At 44.0% G+C, this 20447-nt stretch overlaps 2 protein-coding genes across 4 annotated transcripts in view; both read left to right on the top strand.

The window, feature by feature from the left end:
- The window catches only part of KIF5C (kinesin family member 5C), a 70778-nt gene extending 63740 nt beyond the window's left edge, over nucleotides 1-7038 (top strand). The window contains exons 25-26 of one of the 3 annotated variants that reach the window (XM_088059067.1): nucleotides 337-450; nucleotides 3235-7038. In XM_088059067.1, the coding sequence (XP_087915193.1) occupies nucleotides 337-443 (107 nt within the window). In that variant the 3' untranslated portion in view covers nucleotides 444-450; nucleotides 3235-7038. Of the gene's footprint in view, nucleotides 1-336; nucleotides 451-3106 lie in introns of all 3 variants that reach the window. The other 2 variants (XM_088059065.1, XM_005519586.2) reach the window with 2 other exon arrangements.
- A 1858-nt stretch (nucleotides 7039-8896) lies between these two features.
- The window catches only part of LYPD6B (LY6/PLAUR domain containing 6B), a 41493-nt gene continuing 29942 nt past the window's right edge, over nucleotides 8897-20447 (top strand). The window contains exon 1 of the mRNA XM_088059040.1: nucleotides 8897-9021. The gene's annotated coding sequence lies outside the window, so the exon portion shown is untranslated. The remainder of the gene's footprint in view (nucleotides 9022-20447) is intronic.

The raw sequence follows: 20447 nt of genomic DNA, 5'->3' as shown, positions 1-20447 counted from the left end.
CTGGAATGGTGTAAATCTGACATAAAAAGTGCTTCACTGCCCACCAAGCGACTTCCCTCTGTTGCTAGACAGTCTGTAATCTTTGCAGATCCAATACATGTGAAGGTGGAAGGGCTCTCCCAGCAGGAAAATGGATCTGCCAGCAGGAAAATCGGTGTATTTGTTGTTGGCTAAGGCAGGGAGTGCTGTGATCTGCACAGCTGGATTAGAAACCACGCTGCCAAGCACAGCTCTGAGCTGGGAAACAAAGGGGTTTCCCTTGGAGGAGAAGGGGAGGTGGAAAGCTGAAATGTGAAAGCTGAAATGTCTTGTTGGATCCCTCCTTTCCCTGTGCAGCCAAGCCCATCCGCCCTGGTCACTACCCAGCGTCTTCTCCGACGGCCGTCCACGCCATCCGAGGAGGAGGAATGTCCAACTCCAGCTACTACCACAACACCAAATAAACGAGAGGTAAGGCCAGAGTAACTTACCTCTTCTCCCTCAATTCCCTTACATTTCATCTTGCTTTTAGGAAACTCACAGTAAGGTTTTTTCCTATTTTTAGTAGTTGTTTGCTGATATTTACAATACTCATTAATTGAGTGCTTGTTAAGAGGCTTTGCCAGCTGCTGAGGAGAGGTTTTATTTTAATGACTTGGCACTTAAAAGTTTTTTAAAACCTGCTCTGGTAAATCTGGACCGAAATTCACACGTAGAGGTATGGAACTCATGTAGTAAAAGTACAGTTCCATAGGTTCCTTCTGCCAGCATCATCTTCTGCTCTCTGTACCATGGATGTGTTTCCATGTTGGGGTATTCCAGCCTGGGATAGGGGTAGAGCAGCTGTCAGTGGCAGCAAGAGACATCTCCAAATTGGAGTGTCACCATTTGGCACACTTTGCACTTATAGCTCTCTTCATGAAAAAAGAAAACCTAAATATTTTACTTTAATTGCCAAGGCTTGAGGGTTTCTCCTAAGCAAAAGATGAGCAGCATATTCCCAGGAGACTGTTCCATGGACTCCATCCTCCCGTTTCTTTCTTTAAATGCTCGTTATTGATGAGATTTTATATCTGCATTATTTTAGATGATCACTTTATGTCACAGACATGCCAAGAGCTGGATGGCAGCGAGTGGCTGTGAAAAGCAGCCTGGGGACAGCAAACTTGTCCCTCCAAGTCTGGCTTTTTGCCCTCCTTGAGGATTAATTCTGTCTCACGACTCTCTTCATGGTCTGTGGTCTCCTCAAGGCATTCTTGGGTGTTTTTAGCTTTTTTTGGGGAATGTTTCATGTCAGGCTTGCATGCCAAGCATCCATCACGCCACACTCAAGCTGTTATTGTGCTGGGGGATTGTTCCTGCTCATTGTGTTTGCCATGAGCTTCCAGCAACAAATATTTTCTCTGTGGGTAAATTAGGGCAGGGCTTTGCTGAGTGGTTTTGTCCATTCTGGTCTGAAATTGGCTTTTCCACCTCACGAGTGAGGTGGCTCTGTCCATCTGCTTCATTGCATTCCCACCTCTGTGACCTGGCAAAGAGTGGAGTGCAGAGCCTTATCAAAGATTTCTAAACATTTCTTGTAACAGCTACTCTGAGGGGAAAAAGCTGCCACCTGCCTCAAATTCATGCACCTTTAATTTACTAACTGCAGTGAAGTGAAGTCAGACTCCAGGCAGGCCACACGTGTCAAGTGAACAACTATAGATAAATAAAAGTTAATAATAAAACATTCAAACTAGATGGTTCTGTAATAACAAGAAAGGATTGTGGAAGGCAAGAAAAAGCAATCAGGAGGCATAAAATTCCCACCAGATATTTCAGATGCTGAGGTTTAGATTTGAGGGCTTTGGAGATGAGCAGTTTCAGGCCATGTTGCAGAAGAGTCCCAGGGAAAATGAGGCTGGAGAAAAAGATGGAATATTTCAGGAGAAACTGAATAAAGTTACAGACTTGGAGTTTCTGGGAAAAAATAGGAAAAATCTGAAAATCAAATGGCAGACCTACAGGTTGGAATGAAATCATTTCCACCATGTGTTCTAGATTCTTTGCTCACATCCAGAGTTAAGTGTGGAAGGTGTAGTCTGGAAAGTGACTGGAGAAGGTCAGTTCTCCTCAGTTTTGGTCCTTTAGGCAAGAATTTTATTGGCAAATTCCAATTATTTGGCTGCCAAAATTGGGAATATCTGAGTAATCTGAATTCTGAGCTTGGATGGAAACGCAGGGGTCTGAGTAAGGGTGTTAGTAAAGCTGCTACCAGCGCAGGGAAAACTTCCTCCAGATCATTTCCTGATTATTGATGAGACATTCCTGTGCTCTGCAGAAAGTTCTTTGGAGTGGTGCAGTTCTACCCAGCTGTAACTAGAACAAAACTTTCTTTTATAGTCATTTAACAGCAGAGAAATAAAATGGAGGTCCCTATTTCAACATTTGCTGAGGGGAGATTTATCTTGTGTTCATTCATTATTCACCATAAAGATAAAAGACACTTAGTGCTGTTAGACTGGTCAGTGGTTATGATTAATGGACCCAGCAGATGGAAGAGAAAGAAATGTGGCTTTTAATAAAATGTGCTTGTCTAATTTGCATATATAAAAGTATACAGTATATTTGTATAATATTATCATGATATTATATATAAAATATTTTAAATATTTCTCAAAACATTTTATATACGTCTGTACATATCAAGAAAAATCTCTGTCAGGAGACAGAGAACAGAAGGATTGGCTTGAATTTGTATTTTTTCATCCTTTTGATTTTATAATTTTCCAACTCCCCTGCTGTTACTTCCCCTCCTTATTACATGATATAAACACACACCAGCTCTTCAGCACATCCAATGAGCCAAGAGAAAAATCCCATTAAAGGAACAGAAAATTAAAGGAACAGAAAATTAAAGGGGGGGAAAAAGAAATAAATTCAGACCTTTAGATAGTGTTTGGGTGAGACACAATTCCAGGCTTCTCCATCAGGACAATTGGCTCATTTTGTGAGACCCAAATTCCGTAGTTTTTTTAACGTGACTGCGGATTCATCTCTTTGGTTGCCGCCCATCCCATTTGGGCGCTCTGCTTTCTAATCCCCCAAATCCACTGATTTTCCTTCCCTTTCTCACTCTCTCTGGCAGGTCAGTTCCACTTAGCATGTTAAGGACTGTCATTAAGTCACATTAGTTTCTTTTTTGCCCCTCTCCAACCCGGTCCACGTCCTGTCCACCCTGCGCTTCCCACGGCCGTCAGCGATGCCCCGCTCCAGGTACTCCGAGCTTCGTAGGATCTCCACGTGTACAGAAGTGTCCAGCTCAGCTCCTCCAGATCCTTGTACAATGTCTGGAACATTCCCACCTCAGTAAGGATGATAGGGAGTCTGCCACTCCGAATTCCACGACCCCTTGGCGCTGCTTAGGTTGGGGCTTCTCCACTCAGAGCGATGCTTTGTTTCTTTTCCGAGTCCTCCGTTGGCATCGGTAATTCCCGACTTCTGGCATCAAGGAATTAATTACTCAATGACCAAGTGCCATCAAAGGCAGGTGATTGTGCTCTGTCATGACTGATTTCCTGTATAATATACATATTATTTTATATTTTTAGGGGATGAAAATGTGCTGCTATGTGGTTTAATTTTACTGCTTAACATTTTCAGAAGGAAATTTCCCCAAAGAACCATTTGTAATATCCTGATTTAAAAAAGAAAAAGAAAAAAAAAATATCTTTGGACTGTATAAAATAACCTTTATTGCAGTACCTGGTAAAGAACAAATGGGATGCAGAGAAATCTGTTAGTATAGACCTAGGATTTGAAGTTTGGTAGTTCCATGAATTTATCTGTGTGACCTGTTTTAAAATTAAGCTCCTATTTCAGTGTAGTTCTCCCTACAGTGGTGGGTTTTCCTGGAGTGGGATGGCTTAGCCACATGTTTGTAAGAGTTGTTCCCTAGGAATTTTTGAAGGATTTCAGAATGCTGTGGAAATCTCGCCTTGGAAAATCTGACAAGCATCTCCCCCCTCCCCCTTTCCCCAGACAAGCCCTGATCTGTTCACACCAGAATTCAGATCCCGGAGGGAACAGTCCCCTACCAGAACAAAGGAAAATAAAATCCCCCAAACCCTTCCTTAAAAAAATCCAAAAGGAGGTGAGAGTTGTACACTCGAGCTGTCCTTTGCAGACAAAATCCGGGAATTTTTTTGCTGGGATGTGAGGAGCACATTGCCAGGGGAAGGGAATGTCTTTCTAAGCCACTATATCCACTCGTCCTATGGAAGGCCTGCTTTGTGCTCCAGAGGGAAGGAAAAGCCTTCCTTGGATCTCTCAGACAGCAAATTTCCATCTTCCCAGCAAGGGGGCACTGGAATTGCTCTGAGAAGGTTCTGCTGGCAGGCAGAAGGTGCTGCTCCTCCTCCTCTTCCTCCCTCCCTCCCTCCCTCCGCATCTCCTGGGGCAGGTGGGACTCCAGGAAGCCGGGATTCCAGGAAGGCTCCAGGAAGCTGGAATTCCAGGAAGGCTCCGTAGCCCTCTGGTCTTCTTTTGCAGACGTTTGCTCTTCTTTAATTTGAGATTGATTGGGATATTTTTTTTATTTTTTTTTTAATTTCTGAGTGTGTAGGTGTAGAACTCTTCAGTTCCATAGAGAGTTTTGGAAGATTGTGAGTTGACTTTAGATATTTTTTTTTCTACTGAAATTAGGGTGTTGCAAAGTAAGTTGAACTTAATTTAACTGGTTTTGTTTTTTGATTTTTTGTTGGTTTTTTTTAATGTTGCACTATTTTGGGGGAGCATTTTGCTAAACATATTTAATGAAGTTGCAGATTTGCATGTATTTAATTTATTTTGTATTTTCCAAAGTTTTATATTTTCTTTCGTTATGTGCATGTGCACTGCCAGAAGAATGAACTGTGAACTTGCCATATGCAATCTTTAATAAAATCACTAACTCAGAACTACTCTGTGCTATCTTACCAGCTGGTCAGAGCTGAGGTTTCTACTAGGAATTAATAATCCTCTTGTTTCAGTTCTAGGAAAAGATCCCAAGCTTATTTGCTGTCGAAGATTTTTGTACTGTAGGCAAACTTTGTGTTGCGTCTCTCAGAGTTCGGGACAGAACTCTATTGTAAATGCAGACACCAAAAAAAGGTCTGGATTCCTCAAGGCATCACCAGGAATTTTTTTGGGGACAGCTCTGCCAGCTCCCTGCAGCTTGAGGGAGAAGTGAACTCGGACATCTCTTCCTCGTGCTGGTGCTGATCAGCCAGTCAGTGCCACCAGCAGCAAAAGGAGGAAGTTTCTCCAAGTTCCCTTTTACACCAAGGCTGCAGGAGGACTTCCAGCAATGCCCCAAAGATGCCTTAGGCTGAAATCCTCAAAATTAAACACCTGAGAGATTCAATAATTGGAAATGATGAATTCTCAGTTGAACATACTCTGCTTGTATCTATTTTTATTTTTGAAGCCTATTTTAATTAGGCAACTTCAGTTTGTATCGCGTGTTGTATATTCAACTTTTGTACCATTTTTAAGGCTTTCACATTTTATATCTGGAAAGGAAAACCACACATCTGCTCTGCAGAGATCAGAACCTGTCTCTTGCTGTTTCCCGACCCTATCTTCCTTTCTTTGCTCTTTGAGTGTTGTGTTCTATTTATTCCAGGCTCATTTTTAAAGTTGTGGTTTGTACAGCGCAAGTGAAATTTCACATCTAAAAATGTCATGCATGAGAAAAATTGGGGTGGAAATACCATTCCTGAATGGAAAACGGATTTCAGATGGAACTAAAGTGCATATTGTTCTTTTTGCTAGTAATTAAAAAGTATTTCTGGCTCATCTGAGCTTCTCTTAATGATACGTTCAAATATCTTGTGTTTGTCCTTGAGTTCACGTTTCATCGACTTGTTTTCTGGAAAGCAAGGAAAGTTTTAAGCTTGGAAAGATCTTGGCTGATGCATTTTTAAGTTTTGTATTAAACTCAACAAGGGTGAGAGTTGGATTATCCTGAAGATACTGAAAACTTAAAAATAAGTCACCAAAAAAAATTTTGCTACAACAATTCCTGCCCGCAGAGCCTTGAGTAGCTTTGCAATTTCACTTTATAAAGCCTAACGGACTGAGATGCACTTTTGCCTGAAATCTTTATAAATCGTAGGATCATGGAGTGGTTTGGTTGGAAGGGATTTTAAAGATCAGCTGATTCCACCTTCCACTATCCCAGGCTGCTCCATGCCCCAGTGTCCAACCTGGCCTTGGATATTCCAGGGATCCAGGGGCAGCCCCAGGTTCTCTGGGCCCCCTGTGCCAGGGCCTGCCCACCCTCACAGGATTCCTCCCCAATATCCCATCTAACCCTGCCCTAAGGCTTGAAAATAAACAAAATCAAGAATTTTCATTTGAACACGGTTTTATCTGAAGGATTGTTTAAACAACGGCGATGAAGGTCCAAAAAGAAAAGGGCTCATCCGATCCCCATTGCTGGAGGAGAAATACCTCACATAACCATGACTGAAGTACTCCTCCACAGAGGGGGGGAATAAAAAGTGGGCAGGATAATCTGAATCTCCCCTTGCTTTGACTTTTGTCCTCACTGTGCCTGTAGGAACCGCGCCGTGCACCGGCACCATCCGCTGTGCGGGATGGCAGCACCGCTCCACCGCCGCCCCGCTGGCTGTGGGGGAGCCACGGGGCTGAGGCATCCTGTAGATTTATCCCTGTCTAGTTTGTAAAGTGTGTAACGTGTACTGCAGATGTGTATTCTCTGGGCTCTATGTATCTTTACAGTAGTGTTCAATTTAGGAGAAAAAAAAAAAAACTAACAAAAAAAAAAAAGAGAAATAAATGGTGGACACGTTTTGCTGGTAACAAGGGGAAATTTTTTTTTTGCCATTGCATCAAATGATGCTGAACTGTATTAAACTCTTGATAGCAGACCTGAACCCTCCTCCTCCCCCCAGCCTGTGGAGAGAAGTCTTTTATCTTCGTGCTGAAGTTCTGTCGGAGATGGATGGATACACTGGCAGACTGCATGATGTATCATTCGAAATCCGTTACAGTGGAAAATAAAACTGAACTGAACTCTGCCGTGTGGGCCTGGTGTGACACGGGACAGGACACTGACAGCTCTCTGGGACAGGGACAGCACCCAGGGAACGCCTGGATGGAGCTGGGCCAGGCTTTGGGTGGGTACCAGAGCAAGGCTCTCCCCCCAGAGGGTGCTGGCACTGCCCGGGCTCCCCAGGGAATGGGCCTGAGGCTGGCAGAGCTCCAGGAGAGCTTGGACATCGCTCCAGGGATGCCCAGGGAGGGGTTTTGGGGTGCAGGGCCAGGAGCTGGATCCCTGATCCTGTGGCTCCAGGATATTCCCTGATTCCATGAGTGACCCATTCAGTGGAACCACACTCCAGAGTGGCCTTAGTCCATTCTCTGGATTTCAGCTTTCCTTCTAAACCTGTAGAAAATTAAAAAATCCCAGACTTGTTTGGGTTGGAAGGGACCTTAAAGCTCATCCCGTTCCACCCCTGCCATGGACAGGGACACCTTCCACTATCCCAGGTTGTTCCAAGCCCCATCCTGCCTGGCACTGGACCTGCCAGGGATCCAGGGGCACTAATTAAAAAATCTGGCTGACTGGGGAATGAAGAGAGCAGAATCTTCAATATTCTTAATAAATAATTTCATCATCTCTACTACCCCTCCACAGATATATTCCTCCTTCTTCATTTTCATTAGCCTGGAGGATGTCAGGGAGACTCTTCCACTTCCCTTGTGCATATATTTCCATTTTTATAGGAATATTACACTCACTTTATGTAATGGAGTAGAAGTTCGTGTGTCCTTACCACTTCCCTAAAGTCATATTTGGGAGCTTTAGAAACAGCTTATTTCCAGTAATTATTACTCTGAGCATTTCTCAATTAAATCATAACTTTTCTCCTCAGCAAAGCAAGTTCTGGTCACTCCAAAGTTTCTGTAGGAATGGATTGCTCTCTTTAATTTTATTTTCTTTTGTTTTTTTTTTTGCTGCTGAGTAGACTCCTAATGAGGATTATGTGGGTTTTGCACCATAAAAACAGAACTTAGAAATTAGTCCAGTAAAATTTGAAGTCGGTTATTAAAAGTAATGAATAAATTTTGGATCGTGATACATTTCAGTTTCAGTGCATAAATAAGAGGCATTTCCTCACCCTCCGAGAATCTCCTGCAGGATGAGGATGGCTCCACCCGGGAAGAAGAGGCTTTCCAGGGTAGATGGTTTATATTAAGGAGGGCAGATGGGAAGTCCAAACATTCCCCACAAATCATGGAGAGGAAGGCAAACACTGCAGGGTGCCAGAGCTCTTTCCATGAGTCAAAAAAGATTCACCCTTCAAGATCTCCTCGATAAAGCTCATGCCTGGAGGATGAACTCAATTAGACAGCAGACTGTTTGCAAGTGCATCCCTACAATTTCGTTTTCGGAATGTGGGATTGCAGCAGTTAATTAACTCCATGAAAAAAAGCACAAATTATCCAAGATCCACCTTTCGCAAGAGCGCAGCGAAAACAAAGGAATGGGAGCGGCATCCCTAGAAAAATACTCACGGCAAGGCTGCCGCTATTGATTCAAACACTTCTTAGCTCAAACTGAAACACTTTAAATTTCCCTTCCAGCAGAGCTGATCCCAAGGCAAGCTGCATTTATCCCAAAATGAGGATATTCGGTAGTTCGGGATCAAGACCGCTGGTGGTCACATTGATGCGCTCTCCATGCCTGGGTCCCGGGGCAGGGTGGATTGAGTTCCAGGGATCCCCGGGAGGTTCGGGAGCCGCCCCCCGAGTCCCCGCAGGTGTCGGGGTCCCGCCCTGCCCGCAGGTGCCACCGCCCCGGGGGCGGGCACGGCGTGTCCGAGCCGCCCGCTCCGCCCCGGCCCCTCCTCCGCCGGCCCCGCCCGCACGGCCGGGGCCAACAGCCCGCTGTCCTGCTGTCCTTCTGCTCCCGTGTCCCGCTGTCCTGCTGTCCTTCTGCTCCCGTGTCCCGCTGTCCTGCTGGTCCCGTGTCCCGCTGTCCCGGCACGGAGGGTGAGTGCGGGGAAGGGGGCCGGGAGGGGAGCGCGGAGCGGGTTCGGGGCTGCGGGTCCCGCTCTGCTGCTCCAGGTGATGCTGAGCCGCGTCCAGCCCCGGCGGGAGCGGGCACAGCCAGGGGGCTCCGGAATTTGGGTGTCCCCAGCCCCACGGGGAGTGGGAAGTGACGCCGGAATCTGGATGTCCTCTGCCCTATGGGAGTGGGAAATTGCTCCGGAATCTGAGTATCCCCAGCCCCACGGGGAGTGGGAAGTGACACTGGAATTTGGGTGTCCCCAGCCCTATGGGAGTGGAAAGTGCCGCTGAAATCAGGGTATCTCCAGCCCCAGCGGTTTTGGGGAGCGGGAGCTGGCACCAAAAGAGGGTGTCCTCAGGCCTGCTGGTTTGGGGGAACAGGAGGTGGCACCAAAATCAGGGTGTCGGCAGCTCCGGTGGTTTGGGGAGAAGGAGGTGGCACTGAAAACAGGTGTCTCCACCCCTGGCAGTTCTGGGGAGCAGAACGTGGCACCTAAATCAAGGTGTCCCCAGCCACACAGCAAGCAGGAGGTGTCACCAAAACCAGGGTGTCCCCAGCAGCTGTGGCACTGGCGGGATGGAGCGAGGCTGTGGGAAGTGCTGCATGTGCAGCGTCAAGTGCCTGGGACCCAATTCACAGCCTGTGTTTAACAGGTCCCTTATAAAAGTGCAGTTATTACACATCTCCTGATGATTATAGAGCTGTAAAAAGAACTGGGCTCTGTGTTCCACAGGTGTGGACGCCAACCTCGGGCTCTTTAGCAGTGGGGCTTCAACGTAGGAAGTGACAGAATGCAATAAAAATGTACTTAGTGCAGCAAAAAACTGTGAGTGAAAAATACAATCTGCCCACCGTGAAGGCTGCAGAGGGATTTTGGATAAGGGCCTGGAGTGGCAGGACAAGGGAGAATGGCTTCCCACTGCCAGAGGGCAGGGATGGATGGGATATTGGGAAGGAATTCCTGGCTGGGAGGGTGGGCAGGCCCTGGCACAGGGTACCCAGAGCAGCTGTGGCTACCTCTGGATCCGTGCAGCTGTCCAAGGCCAGGTTGGACAGGGTGTGGAGCAACCTGGGATAGTGGGAGATGTCCCTGCCATGGCAGGGGGTGGATTGGGATGTGTTTAAGGTCCCCCCAACCCAAACCATCCTGTGATCCTATAAAATCCTATAAAAGCACATGAACAGGTGCTGGGCTGACCCTGGCAGGTTGGGGAAGCGCTGCCTTTAGCGTGGTGTTTTTCTCCAGAATGGACACAGGCTTCTGGTAGCTATTCCCAATATCCAGCTGCATATCCTTGTGCTGAATCAGGCTGTAAATCCCTTGGAACAACAACAACCAGCAGTGTTGGGGGGATTGTGGGGCTGGTGGGCACCGAGGGCTCGCTTCTGCACGAGGCCCTGGTGCTCTGCTGATGCAGGGAATGGAAACAGTCCTGGGCTCGATGAGCACATGTGGTTCACCCAGCTAGGACTGGTTTGCAAGACCCAGCTGGTTGATTCCTGAGGGCAGTCTCAGGGAAATGGGATTGTGTGATTTCCCATCTGTCAGAGGGTAATGCAGCAGAGATCAGAGCAGTTGCAGAGCCATGTGCTGCAGCCTCCTCCAGAAATGCCGTGCTGGTAATCCTAGATGCTCAGAGAATGAGTCAAGTTTCTCTCCCTCAATAAACACGGTTTTGTTTAAAATCATAGAACATTAAGTGTTGAGACCTCTGTTTCCTCAGGTCAGTTTTAAACCTCTAAGTTTTAAAGCTTCCTCCGTGACTTTGAACCTCCCCATTGTCACACCTCTGCCTGGACAAGTTTTTAAGAAAAGGACAAAAAGATTAAAAGGTTTGTGACGACAGAGGATCGAGTTTGCAAACACATAGATCAGCTCAGAGAAGGAGAATTCAGCTCTGATTCTGTCCCCATTTTGCATGCCTGTGTCCCCTTGCCCAGCCAGGCCCTGTACCTGCAGTGCAGGTGAATTCCAGAGGTAATTGCAGAGGGATGTTTTATGGCACGGAGCAAGGGAGTTGTCCAGGTTGTTGCACAGCTTGGTGATTCATCAACCTTTGCAGGGTGGTATTTTACTCTTCCAGTCAGCCCACAATTAACTCGGGTAGCAGAGTTCCACCTCTTCCCGCCGTGCCTTCCTTGCTTTAAGTCAATTAGTGCTTCCCAGCGTGATAATTGCTCTGCTCCCACCAGTCACATCCTCTCAGTGACATCCCTTCCAAGGGGATAATCTGCAGCCCTTTAGCCTCAGCCTGGCTCTGGCAGGGCCCTCTCTCTGAGCTTTGACATCTGGGTGATGTTCGCTGTCAGGAGCTGGGAGATGCCGTAATGGGCTGACACGGGATGGATCCCGTGTGCTGATCCTGGGAACGATTGGGATGCGTTCCCTTTGTCTGGCAGGAGGAGGAGGAGGAGGGAAAGCACGGCCAAGGTGGGGGAGATGTGGTCTGTGGGTCAGGGAGGTGATTGCCATTGACATCTCGAAGTGCTGCAAGGAAAAAATCCATCTTAGAGGAACCGGCGCCTTTCCTGCACCCTTGGGAGCTCTGAGGGAGAGACACCGGTGCCTTGTTAACTCAGGGTTGAGACAGGTTATCCCAATCACTTCCTGCTTTTTTTTTCCATTTCCCAAGTTCCAGGTGTGAGAGAAGAGAGAGGAAATATTTCCTTTTATCCTCTTTATATGGCTGTGGTAATTACGTAGGAGAATCCTGTCCGTAATCAGGAGTTACAAACTCAGATTACAGAAGTCACCAAGTGGAAGATTCCCAACCCATGGATGATTCCCTGTCCCTGCAAGATTCCCTACCCACGATAGGGGCTTGGAACAAGATGAGCTTTAAAGGTCCCTTCCAACCCAAACCATTCCGTGATTAAAAGCTTTCAAAAGAACAATTTTGCTGTGTGAATTTTGATACCTCTGAAAATTCCCCTCTTTTTTTTTTTCCCCCCAAAGTCTGTGCTCCTCAATATTTTAATTCCTTCCCTCAGATCCATTGGCTGGATCCTGTGGACTCAAAGGAAAGGAATGCTTCGGTTATTCCCGTGTGTGCCTCAAAGGCCTCCTGGATGAGGTGTATGTCCAACAGTTCAGAAGTGGTGAAAAGGCACCTCTGGTAGCTCCATGCCAAAAAACTTCAGAAGGAATTTCAGGTGGCAGCTTTCCTGAGGGATTGAGGCGGATTGAGTGATGCATGTGATGTTGGCAGGTATTCTTCCAGTAATTGCTGGGAGAATCTTTTAGTCTAAACCAGGAGGTTTCAGCTGGGATTTGCACGTGGTTTGATCCCCAGGATGGTCATTCCCAGTGCCAAATGCTGAAGGCCAGGTTGGACAGGGCTTGGAGCAACCTGGGACAGTGGAAAGTGTCCCTGCCCATGGCAGAGGGTGGAATGGGATTAATTTAAAGTCCCTTCCAACCCAGACCATCCTGGCATTCCATGATTTTAAGTGAGGGCTCAGGATAACCATTGGCATTCCTTGTTTTCTTGCTGTGACCCTGAGCAGGGAGCAAAAGTTACAATCCAACAAAATGAGATTGGGATTTCTTGCCTGGAGCCTGGGGCTTTTTGATGTGCCTGGGTTGAACTACAGGCTTTGGCCCAAATTCAGGGTAAAATGGTTTTCATCTGGGTTTTGTCTCAGCCTTGCTTTGATGTCCAAACAAATCTGAACTGTTGTGTGAAACCTGCTTGGAATAAATTTACAAACCCCATTGTTACTGTCATCTTACAGGTCTGGAAGTGGGACAGTCAAGGAATAGAAGCTGAGGTTTTGTGTTTAAAAAACCCCAAAGAATCATCCTGGAATGGTTTGGGTTGGAGGGGCCCTTAAAGCTCATCCCATTCCCAGAAATTCTCCTGAAGTTTGTACGGGTGGCAGAGGTAGAACCCAGCCCTGCCCTCACTGCTCTTCAGGGAAAATTGTGGTTTCTTGAATTTAATGTTTCCACTTCCCCAGCTCTTAATCCAGAGGAAGGTCCACTCCATCCTTCCTTTTCATCTGTCATTATTCTGCATTTTTTATAACAGGAATGCACGTTAAAAAAACAAAGTGGGATGAGATTCTTGCAACAACGGGGTGAAAAATCAGGTGCATAGATAGATTGGACATTCTGCTTCTTCCAAATGTTAAAATAGAGTTATTCTCAGTCTCTTAATTAGTTTTGCCCATAAATTAGTACGTCTGTGAGAACAATTTTCTTTCCTATGTCAAAATAGCCTTGTTTTCCTTTAAAGAAATGTGTTTTCCTTCCTCTTGGCCCAGTTAGACGATTATTTCCAAATTCTGGAGAAGCTAAGTCAGAAATCTTTAGGCCTGTATTGATTTATATGGATTGAGAACTAAGAGCAATTGTAGGAGCAGCCTTGCTTTAGGTTTAAATGCAAGATATTGTCATTTTTGTCCGTTCTTTCAAATTTAACAGGCAAAAAAACCCTGGATGAAACACCATCTTTAGTGGTGTGGTAACAATTCCTCCCGTGGCGGCTCCGTGGAACCTTCCATCCCTTAAATCCCTGCCGCAGAGTGCGGGGCTGAAGGTGTTTGGGGTTGGAAGGAGCCATCCCAGCCTGGCTGCTCCAGGGAGCTGCCTCTGGTTCTGGTGAATACCTGCTCCTCCAGGGCACCTTTCCACCCTCCCTTCCTCACCTGGCCACGTGAAGCAGCAAGCCAGACACCAGATTATCTCCCCAGCCCCGGGGATGTGCCCTGGAGGGTGGTGATTACCCTGCTCAGGAGTCTAAACACGCAGATGGGAGCACTTAGCGTCATCTAATCCCTTATTTTTAAATTTTTTTTTGGGAAAAATGCTGCCCCGGTTTTGTCCTGATGTGAAGGAACCTGTTGCGGCAAATTGCGCTAATTCAGAGCTCGGCTTAATAGACTGAAATGGAGCTAAAAGCTTTGGAGAGAAGTGAGGGCAGGAGCCTCGTGTGCCCCCACAGTGCCTCAAACCTTCCCAGGGACTGGTTTGGCTTAAATTTAAAATTTTAAAAAACCTACTTAAGGCTGGACTTGAGGAATTTTGGTGCTTTGGATGTGAAGAGTTTTTGTGTGTTAGGTGTGGGGTTGGAGAGTGTGGCTGTTCCTTCTTTCTGGCCGCTAAGGAAATCCATTTCATGGAATATCCTGAGCTGGGAGGAACCTACAGGATCGTGGATCCAGCTCCTGACCCTGCACAGACACCCCAAAATCCCACCCTGGGCATCCCTGGCAGCGCTGTCCAAACGCTCCTGGGTTTCTGGCAGCCTTGGGAATGTCACCATTCCCTGGGGAGCCTCAGCACCCTCTGGGGAAAAATCCTTTCCCTGAAATCCAACCTAAACCTGCCCTGGCCCAGCTCCAGCCGTTCCCTGGGTCACAGAGAGCAGAGATCGGAGCTGCCCCTCAGGAGGAAGCTCCAGACTGGGCTGAGTCTCCTCCCTTCAGCCTTTTCTCCAGGCACTTTGTGGGGATTTTTTATTTTTTATTTTATATTTTGGCTTTTTCTCTCAGAGCATCAGGTGCGTGCTCAGCTCTGTTTTCTGGCTGGGATCATCGTTTTTCCTTGGAAGTTCACTGTCTCCATCTGTTGTGCCTGGCTGGGGTAATGAAACATCTTCCCAGGCTCATCCTGGTTTCTGTAATTCCCAGCTCTTTGTGGCTTGGATGCTGTAGGAAAATCCCCTCCTTGGCTCTTTCAGGACAGAGCAGCTGTGGCTGCCCCAAAATTGGAGTTTGTTCCCAGGGCAGGCCCTGTGCCCATCCTTTAAAACTAATCCTACACAACAAAAATCCAAAAATTCAGATTACAGAAGTTCCTCCCTCTTTGAGAAGGTTCAGGACATCTCATCCCCCTCATGTGGGTGTGGAGTCAAATCAGAGGAGTCAAATTCATATTAAAATGAATTTTATGTATTATATATAAATATTATATATTTATATAATATATAAATATATATTTACATAGATTTCTAATAAATATAGTATATAAATATGTACTTACATAGATTTCTATATAACATATAACATAACATAACATAATATAACATAATATAACATAATATAACATAATATAACATAATATAACATAATATAATATAACATAATATAATATAACATAATATAATATAACATAATATAATATAACATAAAATAATATAACATAAAATAATATAACATAAAATAATATAACATAATATAATATAACATAATATAATATAAATAATATAATATAAATAATATAATGCAATATAATATTTATAATATAATGTAATATAATGTATATAACATAATATTTATAATATAATATTTATATTATTATAGAAATATATAAATAAAAATTAATATAGAAGTTTTATATTATAAATATATAAATATATTAAATTATATGAAACATATATAAAATGTATACAGATAATTACAAATAATAATAATAAAAACATATAAAAGCACATATATTCTAAAAATGAAATTATTTTTATATAAATACATAAAAATGAATTGCAGTGCATTAAGAAAATCCAGCAGCAGAGCTTCTGCAGAAGTCAGGGAATCAGAGTGTCCAAGGAAACCCAGGAGATCCTGGCACTGCAGCTGCTCCTCTGGGATATCAGTTTTTAAAACACCATGTGGGTGGAAGGGCTGGGGAATCTCCCCGTGCAGAGCCAATTCCAGCCTGGGGCTGCTCTCTGTTCCTCGTAATTATTTTATTTTTCTGAGATTATTGCAACACTGCCTGATATCAATCTGCTCTGATAACACTGGAAATCCACAGCACAGAAGGGAAAAAAATTCTTTCAGTTTCAGGAAGGACTTTTGCTGTGGGTTTTTATATTTAATTTTCTTGTTTCTTTACTTCAGCATTTATTTATATATATATATATAAAAATTGTATCTATAACTTTTCAGAATTGACTGTTTGCCTTCATTTCTTCAAATGAAGAAACAGAAATTCCTATCTTTCCTTTCCTTCCCTGTAATTATTCTCACATTTGGAAAGATTTGTGAGACCCTTGGTGCCAAAAATTGGCACCAATGATCTCTAGTGGAGAAAACCTTAAAATAGGTGTTTATAATATTCATGAGGTATCAAAGAGCTGCAGATTTACAGCTGATCTGCACAGACTTGAAAATCTCTTTTCTGTGAGGCAATAAATGAAGTTAATAATTACAGGACAATTAGAGCAGGAGAGTGATGTGTGGAGCGAGGTAGGATTTCTCCTTCACTGCTCACAGGAAATGAGAGATTTGGGGTGCAGGGCTCTGAGTGTCCTTTGACCTACACTCTCTACTACAAGTGGGTAAAATACTCAGAGTAGTAAGGTTTTGGTTGAAGCAACCTGCTAATTTAGCTAAAATCTGCACTTTTTTATTGTTTTTTCCCCTTTAGGAGGCAGAGATGCAGGGATGGCAGTGCCTCCCTGGAGTGCCCCAGGCTCTGGGAGCTCTGTGCTAAATCAAACTGGAATTTGGGGAATTCACCACCCCTGAGTGGTCTGGGCTGGAAGAGACCTTCAAGATGATCCCATCCCACCTGGGACACCTCCCACTGTCCCAGGCTGCTCCATCCTGGCCTTGGACATTCCCAGGGATCCAGGGGCAGCCACAGCTGCTCTGGGAATTCCATCCCAGCCTTTCCCCACCCTCCCAGCCAGGAATTCCTTCCCAATATCCCACCCAAATCTCCCCTTTTCCAGTGGGAAGCCATTCCCTGTGTCTTGTCTCTCCATCCCGTGTAAACCATCCCTCTCCATCTTTCCTGCAGCTCCTTCAGGTGCTGGAAGGCCACAGTGAGCTCACCCCAAAGCTCCTCCAGACTGAACATTCCCAACTCCTTCAGCCTTTCCTGGTGGGAGAGGTGCAGGAAGGTCCTTGTGGGTCCCCTCCTGCTCAGGAAGTTGTAACCAAACATGAAATTTTCATGTAGCAGTTGATATTATTTACGGATTTGTCTTGCAGAGAACCAAACCCACGTTTGGTTCTCCACGTTTTTATTGTTTTTACCCCTCTGTACCCCACGGCGCCGTGTCCCTCCTCACCAGCTGCAGTCACCCCTGGCTGTAGCACTGATTGTTTTGCACCAACTCCTCACATTTATTTCTCCCTCCCACCCACCTGCCAGGGCTGGGAACCTCAGTTCCTGAGCCATTGTGAATTCCCCAGGGAATGCTGGAGTAGCCTTGACTCCCTTTCCTGACCAAGCCTGACTCAGAAATGCCCTGGTGCTTTGACAAATGATGCTTGGCTGCTGGCAAAGTATTGTTTGCTGTGGTTTGGAGGCAGAGAAAAAAATATATCACTTAAAATTCCCAGGAGAGGAGAAGGCCTTTGCTCACGTATTTCCATGCCTCAGGATTTATTTTTCCCTGGCAGAACTTAGTGAACCCACCAAGGGCAAGCTCTGAAAAAGGATAATATTATATGAGATGTGGATTTCTGATACAGAGAAGTTTCTTTCCTCTTCTTCTTTTTACCAAAAGGCACACAGGGTAACTGGAGTCACATCAAATACTTTAAATGCGTTTTTGCTGGGTTATGTAACATATGAAAGGAGCAGAATTTGTCTTTCTGCATCAGAAAATGCGTTGACTGGAGCCAGCTGGGACAGCAGATCTGGTCTGATCAAAGGCATTTTCCACTTCATTTCCATACCTTATCATGTCTTCCTCAGCAGTAAAACCTGAAGGTTTGTTTTTTCCAGAGAGGGATTTTATTCAGGGAATGGTCAGGCATTGATGTGCTGCTGGGAGAGGATGAGTGGTTGCCTTTGCATCACTTATTAAATCACTTTTTTTTACTTTTTTTTTTGTTATTTCTTAAATAAAGCATTTTTTAAAAGTTGCATTGCACGGACATCCCATAGTAATTGATCACCTGGAGCTCTTGCTTTGTATTTAGGCTACTCTTGGGTTTTCAAACCTCAAACTCTCACCCCTTCCTTTCAAAAGAGGGCCTTTCAAGGAATTCCTTTAGGAATTGCAGCTGTGGCATGCTGATATCAGCATGTAGGATTTTATTTTTGGTTTTTAAGCCTCCAGGTGTTTTTCCATCACTGACTGGACCCTGGTGTGAACGGTGAGTGTGGAACTGAAGGATCCCTTTGGTTTTTGGGACTCCTGGAAACCTCGTGCTTGGAGCACTGGGTGTTTTTTGGGGGATCCTGCCTCCCCAAAAGCTGGGTGACAAAACGACTGGGATTGAAAGGAGCAGTGTTTTTCCTTCCCTTTCAAAAAGCCCAGGGCAAACAGCAGCTCCTCTGATGCCTTAATTGAATAAAAAACGCCCCAAGATTTAAACTATGGTTAAATCCTGCAGCGTGGCTCAGGTTTTAACCACGAGCCAGCAGCTGAAGCCAGAGCTGTGTAAAAAATCCCTGCAGGAATATCATGGGAGCAGAGGATCAGAAAGGACCAGGGCCACTTGGAGCTGGTTTTGAGGGTTCTTCTGCTGTGACAAAAACCTGTCCTGGGGTGTCCAAACAGTGGAAAATGTCACTGGACACACGACTTGATTTATGAACGTCCTTTGTGTGCTGGGGAAGCACAACCAGGGCCAATCCTGGGGTTTGGAGGCTCAGTGGATGCGATGTGGACAATGCAGAGGTGCCCAGCAGATGATTTTTGTGCCCAGCAGATGATTTTTGGCAGCACAGAGGGAGAAGGAAGCGTTTCCTCTCCTTTCTTGGCTTGGGGCAGCTCTGCTTTAATTCTGGGAGGAGAATTCAGGAATGAGGAGGCAAAATTTGGTCTGGGGTTGACCTCAGGGCATGGGGATCTTGGAAAGGATGAACTGTAGGGTTGTTCCAGTTGGTTATCACGTTATGTTTAATCCAAAAATCCAGGATATTTCAGGCTCTCTCTGGGTAATCACTCCGACTTGTTGTACATAATATTGCTAAGTTGCTTTTTTTTCTGATTTTATGGATGGTGTTAGTCCACCTGGCTACTTTCATTGTGGAATTCTCTGGATGCTTGATGATTTTTTTAAAATAGATAATGTTACTTCTAGGGTTTGATGATTTTAAACCCATATCCCCATTTTCTCTAATATTGCCAAAAATGTGGTGTTGCCTCTGTGAGGATGAGAGAGTCCAATTTGTTGCTCTTTTCTCACAGAAAGTTTCCTTTATTGCGTGTGGATAGAAACCAGTTTTTTTCCTCAGTTAATACCCAGCTAAATGCAAAGGACATCTTTATTAAAAATATATTTCTCTATGTGGCCTCTTGAGTAGTTTGACCACCACAGTGAAGCAATTACACGATAAACTCTTTCAAAAAGAACGTTCAATTGCAGGAGGAATTTTTCCTTGCGTGCTTAGCTGCCAAAATAAAGGGAACTGAGATCTTCTTTGAATTGTCAGGGTTGTCTTAACTGGTTAAATCCATGTTTACGAGCTCGCCTGTGGTTAACCACCCCTAGATAAGATCATGGACTGTCTCCCTGTGAGTGTAACAGGTGAGGGTTGATGCTGCAATTCACATTTAAATCGCTTTGTGCTTTGATTTGATTTGATTTTTATTGATTTTATTTTTCTCTGCGTGGCTTTGAGAGGGATTTGGTGTTTATAAAGTGTTTTTATGAAGCCGTTGTGGCTGGGGAGGGAATGCTTTGCCTTCCCTGACACTGCCCCATTTTCCTGTGCTGCTTCCATTGAACAAAAAAAAGGCTGCAGTGGCTGAGGATAATGTGCTAAACCACATGTCTGGACACATGCGAGAGGTGAAACCTGAAACTTGGCAGTTCAGACACTTTTTAAGTCAACACAGCTAAAAGCAGCCACAGCACAACTCTTGACTGTTCCTTAGTTATACAGAAAAGCAGAAAAAATCTCTTTCAAGCACTGCTTTCACCCCAGCTGTGAATGAAAGGCTTCTTTGGTTTTCTCTGGAGTTTATCAGGTGTTAAAGATACATATTATAATATAATATTATACATATTATAAAATGTTGTACATATTATAATATTGGCTTTTTGTAAATATTAAAATGAATGTGATACGTATAAAGTGTTGAAATTATGTATAATTCAAATAATAAATAATAATAAAATAATAATTATATTATTATTTATTTTATTATATTTATATTTATTATATAAATATATTAAATATATTATATATATTTAATATATATTAATTATAATTAATATATATTATATATTATATATTTAATATATAAATATAATAAATATATATATAAATAAATATAGATATTTTTATATATTTTATAAATATAATAAATATATATTTATTTTATTTTTATTTTATTTTTATTATATTTTATTATATTTATCTTATATTTATAATTTAATTTTCTTATATTATATTTAATAAATATATATTTAAATATTATATATTTATATAATAATAATTTAAATATCTACTAAATATGTAGTAGAGTTCTGTTTTTAAGGGACAATCCTTTGT

Source organism: Pseudopodoces humilis, chromosome 8 (assembly GCF_049639895.1).
Source record: "Pseudopodoces humilis isolate 2021_Gansu_Grassland_sample_001 chromosome 8, ASM4963989v1, whole genome shotgun sequence".
Lineage (NCBI taxonomy): Eukaryota > Metazoa > Chordata > Aves > Passeriformes > Paridae > Pseudopodoces > Pseudopodoces humilis.
The sequence above is the reverse complement of the archived record's forward strand: the minus strand, read 5'-3'. Positions and strand labels throughout refer to the sequence as shown.